The sequence below is a fragment of the Hoplias malabaricus genome, chromosome 9, assembly GCF_029633855.1.
Source record: "Hoplias malabaricus isolate fHopMal1 chromosome 9, fHopMal1.hap1, whole genome shotgun sequence".
Taxonomy (NCBI): domain Eukaryota; kingdom Metazoa; phylum Chordata; class Actinopteri; order Characiformes; family Erythrinidae; genus Hoplias; species Hoplias malabaricus.
The window spans coordinates 30233198-30241838 of record NC_089808.1 but is presented as its reverse complement, the minus strand read 5'-3'; the positions used below and the strand labels follow the sequence as shown (position 1 = coordinate 30241838).

At 47.0% G+C, this 8641-nt stretch overlaps 1 protein-coding gene across 2 annotated transcripts; it reads right to left on the bottom strand.

Annotated features, from left to right (window-relative positions):
• Positions 1 to 364: 364 nt before the first annotated feature.
• On the bottom strand, positions 365 to 7237 carry LOC136707668 (uncharacterized). 2 transcript variants are annotated; one of them, XM_066681873.1, is made up of 3 exons: positions 6954 to 7237; positions 2365 to 6313; positions 365 to 2046 (listed from the first exon to the last, which is right to left on the bottom strand). In XM_066681873.1, exons 2-3 carry the CDS (start codon positions 2690 to 2692, stop codon positions 1115 to 1117), a joined length of 1260 nt encoding a protein of 419 aa, XP_066537970.1. In that variant the 5' UTR covers positions 2693 to 6313; positions 6954 to 7237; the 3' UTR covers positions 365 to 1114. The 2 variants fall into 2 exon arrangements, with proteins under 2 accessions (XP_066537970.1, XP_066537969.1); XM_066681872.1 differs by having other exon boundaries at positions 2365 to 7237.
• Positions 7238 to 8641: the final 1404 nt, after the last annotated feature.

Here is an 8641-nt window from a genome sequence, read left to right as displayed (position 1 = left end):
GTGATTCAAAATTGTCCGTGTGTGTGTGTTTTGCCCTGTGAAGGACTGGCGCCCCCTCCAGGGTGTATTCCTGCCTTGCGCCCAATGATTCCAGGTAGGCTCTGGACCCACCGTGATGCTGAACTGGAAATACTTTACCTCATCACTGTTGGAATAAATCCTAATGCCTCCCAAATGGTAACTGTCTAAGAGAAGGCAAAAACATTCCTACTGTGAGAAGACATTTAAAAAGGAAATTTGGGTTATTTCTATTGGTCCATTCATCAGGACATGCATAGCAAATGTATCAGATGGCCTTTTTACAATATGTTGTGGTGGAAGTTTTTACCCTGAAAATATCAGACAGGCAGTTCTTGTGTCAAGTAGCAAAAAGATTTATTAAGAGTAAGAGAGAGCGTGCGTTGTTGGATGAAACCAGCGGGCACACTCCCTGAGAGAAGGTTACACACAGTTTTATCTTTTCCTGACGCTGATGTGAGGAAGTGAAACAGAGCTTGCTCCATGTTCTGTAGCCTTGTTCTCCTGTCTTATCAGCTTTAGCAACCTTGTAAGCTTGGTTGTGAGTACGCGATGTTCGTGTTGCAAGGTGCAACTGTCTGTTTAATCTGATGAATGTGAGCACATGCTGGTCACTTCTTCACGTCAAACGCCAAGGTACATTTTGCTCAGTATCAATCATAAATGAGTTTGTCATTACAATCCCCCCTATGATACTATCAAAATTTACCTTAAAACAGTCCCACTAGACATGGCTATGATAATATGGTGTAAGCGTCCTAAGTCAGCTTGTCGCTGAATTTTACTAGGCAATCGCGTGCGCTGCATTGTATATGAGTAAGCGTATTTCTACAAATTCACTATGCACATGTGAACATAAGCGAGTGTTTTATTAAACAGAAACAGGTGGTCCATCGAACAGGTCTCCCAACTCCAAGGCATCCTCGTCCGGGAGGGGCAGTGTTGCGATGTAAGTCAGCTGATTCTGCTGGAGAGAGAAAGAGTGGAGGAGGAGAGAGGAACAATGGGAAAGCATACATGGGATTAACAGTATGATGAAGAAAAGCCCTATCAGCATGGGCAGGACCACGGTCAGCAGCCCCCACAGGGCAGTCAACTATTCGAGCCACCCAGTTGGTTTGGCGCCCCGAGTGGCGTCTTCTACGTATCTCTGTAGTGCAGTTAGGTTTCTTAGGGCTTCCGCAATCTTGCCATGGTCTTGTCCTTCATCCGGGATGTATGTGCAGCAAGTAGTACCGATTATTTTGCACACGCCCCCTTGGGCTGCATTGAGTAAGTCTAACGTCAGGCGATGCTGGAGAACCATATCACACAGAGCGGCCAGTTCTGTCTTTGTCCCTTCTCCCATTGTCGCAGTAGCATTGATAAGTCGAAGAAGGGCGTATCGATTTCTTTCTACATGATCTCGCACCTCGCCTAGGCCTACCCACGGAAAAACTTGTTGCCAAACCTTCGCTCCCCCTCCCCAGATGCGATGGTCCCATGGGACTTTGGTGTCAGCTGTAATCCAGGTCTTACTTACCCACTTATGTGTGTTTGTGTCAGGTAGGTCCCTCTTGGTCCTACTGTGTAACATGCTTGTCGGGTGTCTCCCTGTGGGAAAAGCTTCCGTCCACTTGCTGAACATACATATGCAAACCAACATGTATTTCTTTCCCTCTGCCTGAGTCAGTTCTACAAAATCAATTTGCCAGTGCTGGAATGGTTCTGTTGCGGGCGGGTGGCCCGCTGTAGAAGTTTGCGCATGTGCTGCTTTCGCAGAGTGTTGTGCGCATATCAGACACTGAGAACAAAATTTTTGGGTTAAGTTCGTGAGGCCTGGAGCGTACCACTGCTTTCTCAAAGTGTCCACTATCCCCCCTTTGGACATGTGGCTACGCCCATGTACAATCTTAATCAGGCCTCTCGCGTATGCTTTGGGTAGGCAGGGTTTGTTTGTTGGCGCATGCATCCAACCTTGTGGGGTCAGTGAACACTTGTCTTGTTTCCACCTCCTTATTTCAGCTGCCGTGGCTGAAGACTGGATATCTGCAAGAGATACGGTAAGGTTAGTCACAGGAATAGCGGAGGCTTGGATGTGGGGTTTGAGTGCTGCTGCTTTCGCAGCAAGGTCTGCCTTTGCATTACCCTTGGTGATGTAATCAGTTCCCTTTTGGTGAGCCGCACACTTAACTATAGCTAATTCTTTGGGTAGTAGGATAGATTCCAGGAGTTCGGCCACTAACTGGTGATGTTTAATGTGTGTACCATTGCTAGTCAGGAATTTACGGTGTTTCCAGATTGCAGCAAAATCTGAGGCCACGCCCCAAGCATATCTGGAATCCGTGAAAACTGTCGCTGACTTACCTTCTGCGAGTTTACATGCCTCGATTAGGGCTACCAGTTCGGCGGCTTGGGCCGAATATGTGGATGGCAAGGGTTTAGCCACTAAGACCTCTGAAGCAGTCACAACCGCACATCCAACCTTATTCACACCGTGTCGGTCTCTGGAAGCTGATCCATCTACAAACAAAACAAGATCAGGGTTAGTGAGAGGTTCGTCTTTCAGGTCTAGTCTGGGTGTGCATGTTTCAGTCAGTACTGCCACACAGTCATGTGGTTCCCCGTCCTCGGCCGCAGGGAGCAGGGTTGCTGGATTTAGGGAGGTGCAGCGTTTTACTGTGATGTTTGGCATGTCTAGCAATGTAGTGTGATACCTCAGCCATCGCTGCGCCGACAAGTGTGAGACCTTCTGGTCCTGCAATATTCTGTGAACTGCATGTGGTACTAGGAGTGTAAGTGGAGAGTAAGCAACAATGTCCCGTTATGCTAAGACTGCTTTTTCCGCAGCTGCCACTGCTCGGAGGCAAGCTGGCAGTCCCTGTGCAACTGCATCCAATTTTGCAGAAAAATAGGCAATCGGGCGTTTGTGTGGTCCGTGCTGTTGGCACAGGACAGAAGTCATATAGCCCTCTTTTTCATCCACCATCTGGTGGTAGGGTTTGTCTGGGTCGGGGACTCCTAGAACTGGAAAAGTTTGCAGTGTTTGTTTAAGGTTAGTGAATGCCTTTTCTGCCTCTGCAGTCCAGACCAGTCTGGAAGAGCTAGTTCCCTTAGTGGGTATTAAGTTTCGCAAGGGGCCCTCAGCCTGAGCATAAGATGGTATAAACGCTCTACAGTAAGATGTAGTTCCTAAAAATGAAAGCATTTGTTTTTTGGTTTGCGGTTTATGGGTTCTGTTGTTTTCTGTTGTTTAAGCGTTCTGCTGACAGTGTATGGGTGGTACCTGTCAGGATGTGGCCCAGAAAAGTCACTTCCTGTTTGCAATATTGCAGTTTTTTAAGAGATGCTTAAAAGTGCAGCAGGAGGTCATGAGATGCTACAACACAAAGTTCTCTCGTGGGGGCAGCTATAAGCAGGTCATCCACGTACTGTAGGAGGGAAACGCCCTCAGGAAGAACTAAACCATCTAAGCTTTGTTTCAACGCTCCGTTGTAAATGGTAGGGGACACACAATATCCCTGACATAGCCTGGTGAAGGTGTAGGGTTTACCCTCAAATTGGAAAGCAAACCAGAATTGGCTATCAGGATGCACTGGAACGCTAAAAAAAGCGTTTGCTAAGTCCACAACTGTGTACCACTGTGTGTCAGGCGGGATGGATGATAAGATGGTGTGTGGGTTGGGTACCTCTGGGGCTCTAGCGTGAACTGCAGCATTTACAGCCTGCAAATCTTGAACAAAACGCCAGTTATCTCCCCCTGGTTTCTTAACTGGGAAGATAGGTGTTCTGACTGGGGAAGATGGGCATGGGATAATTACTCCTGCCTCTTTTAGTGCCTCGAGTACTGGCCTAATACCTTCCAGTGCCTCCTTCCGTAAGGGATACTGGTTCTGTTTGGGTCTGTATGTGCTCTTTGGGGTTATCACAACGGGTTCACAATTCCTAATGAGGCCCACATCATTTTTACCTTTTGCCCAGAGGGTATCTGGGATATCTGCTAGGTCTGTTGGCAAAACTACCTCTGTTACCATGGACAGTGTATCATTTGCTGCCAATGTGACCACTCTGTGCGCATGGAACAGGTAAGGTGTGACTATTTTATATATATTTGTGCAACGGCTGTGCATGATGGGCAGTGGTCCCTCCACAGGACGCCAGTCTGTAACCTTCAACACTACTGTGTTTAACCATGTACCCACGTCCTTCCATTCCTTATGCGGAGCCTTTCCCAGCGACACATGAGGAATGGAGTCGTACACTTTAAAACAGCTCAATTTGGTCCCTGTTTAGGGTGACTGTTGCGCCTGCGAGGGTTTCGCCCACGTACACTGTGTTAGTCCTAATAACTTCGTTCTGCACTTCCTTAAAGAACTTTAGTTCGAATTCTTTATCTGGCCCTTCACTTATTGTGGCTGTGACATGCAGCTGATCAGGCTGCATCCACTGCATTGCTGTCTCCATATTTAAGTCTTTAGCTTCGTTTAATAGCATCGCTCCTAGATTTCCATGCCCGCTCTTCAACTCCCATTCATATACATACAGAGGCTCTCCCAATCCGTACCTCACGCCCTGAAAATCAGGGTGTTCTTCTGCAAAGTCCACCGACAATCCCGTCGGGGTACTTTCCAGCTTACACTTTAGTTTACACATGAGATCTCTGGCTAGTAAGTTTACTGGGCAACACATGGAAATCAGGAAACTGTGCTGAAAATTTCTATCTCCCAATCTACATTGGAGCGGGCCAGAGACTGGCTCTTTGGTCATTCTCCCTCCAGCTCCAATGGTCGTTATTGATTTGTTTGTGAGTGGCACATTTATTTCATTCCCTTTAATAACTGAGTGAGCTGCCCCACTATCTACTAAAAATTTCAATGGCTTGTTTTTTACAATGAGGGTTACCATAGGCAAATCTAAAGCGTTCTTAGTCAATTGCGTTTGATAAAGTAAATAAGGTGATTGTACTTCCCTGTCTGATGCGTCGGTGTGTTCCCTGGTGTTCTCGTTCCCCTCCTCCGCCCGTCATTCCTCCTCGCCATCCGCTGGTGTCCAGCTGGTTGGGTATTTTGGATTCTTTGGTGGTTGTGGGCAATTGCGCGCTAAATGTCCTGGCTTATCGCAGTTGTAGCATCGATTGTGTCGCTCCATGTCAGGTCCTCCAGGCGCGTCGCGTTCTTTCTTTTTCTGATCTCTTCCTCTGCCTCTCCCACGTCCTCTGCGTGTGGTCTGGGCTTGGAACTGCTGCACCATGGTTAACATGGCTTGTTCTTGGACGTCCGCCTTTTTCTTGTTCCTCTTGTTTTCTTGCTCGCGGAGTAGTGTTTCGTGGTGTCTGGCATGCTCCTCGATGATCGTCAGGGGCTGCTTTGCTTTTTGGTCTTTACGCCTGCGAGAATCTGAGGCTTCAGACCCAGCAGGAGGCTTTGGACCAGGTAAGACTCCCATGTGGAGCGGTCCGTGGTTCCGATCGCCAATGTCACTGGTTTATCTAATCCACAGCTTTCAGTGTGGACCATGGTGAGCCGAGCAACGTAGTCTGACACTGTTTCGTCGTCCTTCTGGACACACGAGGCGATGCGGGAGGAATTGACCATTGCAGGAAAAGCTTGTTTGAGTCTCCCTTGTAAATCCGTTATGACCTTTCTATAGTCATTATTGTCCGCATGGTCCAGGCTCGGGTTGACCATTTTTGGGTCCCCGTTTGCCCACTCTCGGTCGATCTTTGAGAACTGTGATCCGAGAACAAGGAGGTACAGGCGGCGTAATTCCGTTTGGGTTGGTTTAAACGAATTCACAAAGGGTATCAGTTCGTCCGCTGCGCGCGACCCTCCCACATTCAGGGGGTTGAGCAGACTTTGCGCGATATCTTTTATGTCCGTTTCTGTCCAGTAGTGGGTCCACTTGCTCCAGCCACTTCAACCATTGGGCAATGTAGCACTGGTTCCGCTGTCTTTCTTCCTATTGGTGAAAAATCTCCATCTGTGCGGACGCGTGATCCAGACCTAGTATGGGGCGGAGAGTACATTCCTGTATCCGTGCTTGAATCCGCGGACGCGTAGGGAGGCGGCTGCTTCGTCTGGTTGTCAGGGGGATGCTCCATCAGTGCTCTGGCTTCCGAATACAGCCCCTCTGGTCGGTCAGGTGCTTGGACAGGGGGTGTCGGGGCTGGTGCTGGTGCTGGTGTCGATGCTGGCGCTGGCACTGGTGTCGGTGCTGGGGCTGGCGCTGGTGTCGGTGCTGGGGCTGGCGGGGGGTTCTGGTCGGGAAGTCGCGGTGGGGCAGAGTCGAGGTCAGGGTCCACCTTCCTGGATACACACTGAGGCAATTGATTAGTAGGGACATCATTACGTACATTTCGAGTGCGGTCTTTCTCCCGCTTCTCTGCTTCCTCTTCCCAAAAGGTTAGTGTAGTTAGCATTCCCTCTCTATGTTCCTCACAGTATTTCTTATCACTCTTTAAGTTTCCCGTTGGGCCTGTTTTTATTCTACTTCTTAACGTACTCAGTAATTTAATACTCATTGAACCATGAGGGGGAAACCCGAAAACCTGCGTCCAGTAGGGCATATACTTGGTCACATCATTGCCGTAATGTTTTCTCATATCGTGGCACAAAGCTGATGTCCAGTCCCCCTCCCTATAAATATACTTACTCTGGTGGCCACCCATTTTGTTCTCTTGACACAGTTCTACTAGCCTGTTTATTGGTCCCTTTCACGGCTCCCTCAACCAAGAGAAAATCACAAGGAGGTCCGGACCTGCTTACTGTTTTCCACTCCCTCTTAGAGCGGATGAACTATTTTACCGTCGTAAAATAGCGAGATTCTCTGATCTAACTCAGTATGATTGCCATTTTCCTTCCCCTTCTACAGGGGGCTTTAGCAGAGCATACACTTTTGTTAGATATTCTCTAATCTGTCTTGTGACTTCTCTGTGAGAACAGCGTAGGGTCACTCACCACTTCTAGTTCTTCAGATCACGCACGCGCTCAGTGGTCGGCGGTCGGGTCTCTCCACAGGGTCTTCCCTTGGTTTTGCAAGGTCCCGTAGTGGTTCACCTGCTCCAGGCGAAGAGCGTCCTCAGAGCCTCTCCCTCCGCTCACTGAGGCGACGTGGTCATCCTGTTCGTGACGCCAAGTTTGTGGTGGAAGTTTTTACCCTGAAAATATCAGACAGGCAGTTCTTGTGTCAAGTAACAAAAAGATTTATTAAGAGTAAGAGAGAGCGTGCGTTGTTGGATGAAACCAGCGGGCACACTCCCTGAGAGAAGGTTACACACAGTTTTATCTTTTCCTGACGCTGACGTGAGGAAGTGAAACAGAGCTTGCTCCATGTTCTGTAGCCTTGTTCTCCTGTCTTATCAGCTTTAGCAACCTTGTAAGCTTGGTTGTGAGTATGCGATGTTCGTGTTGCAAGGTGCAACTGTCTGTTTAATCTGATGAATGTGAGCACATGCTGGTCACTTCTTCACGTCAAACGCCAAGGTACATTTTGCTCAGTATCAATCATAAATGAGTTTGTCATTACAATGTCAAAAAAAAAATGAAAGATTCAAGGTTTGTTGAGAGAGGAACAATATCAATTTTAGCTAAATGCACCCAATGTATTAAACTAACCCAAAAATCCTAACAGCTAATAAAAATGGGACATATCTATGAAAAATGATTGTTATTTATGAATATTCTCCTTCTTGTCTCTCTTTGTCTAACTCCCACTTTTCACCTACACAGAGTTTCTAGCTCAGACAGACAATGTTGTTTTTGTTGAACCCGTGTGTCACTGTGAGGGCAACTGTGAGTATTCCCATCAGGCTAAGAATGTTAGCATGCCTGACCCATGATAATGTTCCAGTCAAGGGGAAACTCCAGTAACATGACTACTGCATTATCCTGATCATGTTACAGCAGAGTAACCTGAACTAGGGCTGTCAAGTCCACTCTGTGTGTCTCTAATGGAAATGTTATTGTGTTCTCTTTTTTTTTTTTACTCTTCCTCCAGTCATTGATTAAACTCCTTAAACTAATCTCTTAAATCAGAATGACAGATTTAATGATAATAATAATAATAATAATAATAATAATACATTTTATTTATAAAGCACAAATCCCAAAGACAGTTATTTCCATATAAACTATTTTCAAAATTATTTCCAAATAAAATCTCATAATGCCTTAAAAGTGGGTTAGATGTAACTCTACACCTTCACAGATCTATGATTATGCAATATGTGCCTGCTTTGATCTCCTCCAACACTTCTGCTGATCAGCTGCAGCTGATTGGTTCCTTAGATTTATGGTGTAAGAAACCATGGCTATTTGAATTTGCATGTTAGAAGTCTTTGGGACACAGCGGTTTCAAAAGCAGGTTTCTGGGTCACATTTGTTGAGCATTTCCTTTGAGGTGTAATGGGGATGTAGCAAAGTTATTTATAAATCAGCTGCGGAGTACGTGTCCTGTGCCTTTAAGAGAACTTTTTCTCTGATTGAAGGGTCAGTGTGTGTGCGTGTCTGACACACACACACACACACACACGCACAGAGAGAGAGAAAGAGAGAGAGAGAGGAGAGAGAGGCTGCATGACTCATGCTCTCAGGCTCTGTGTGTGAGAGTGTGTGTTTCTGAGTGTGTGTGTGTGGGACAGTAAGAG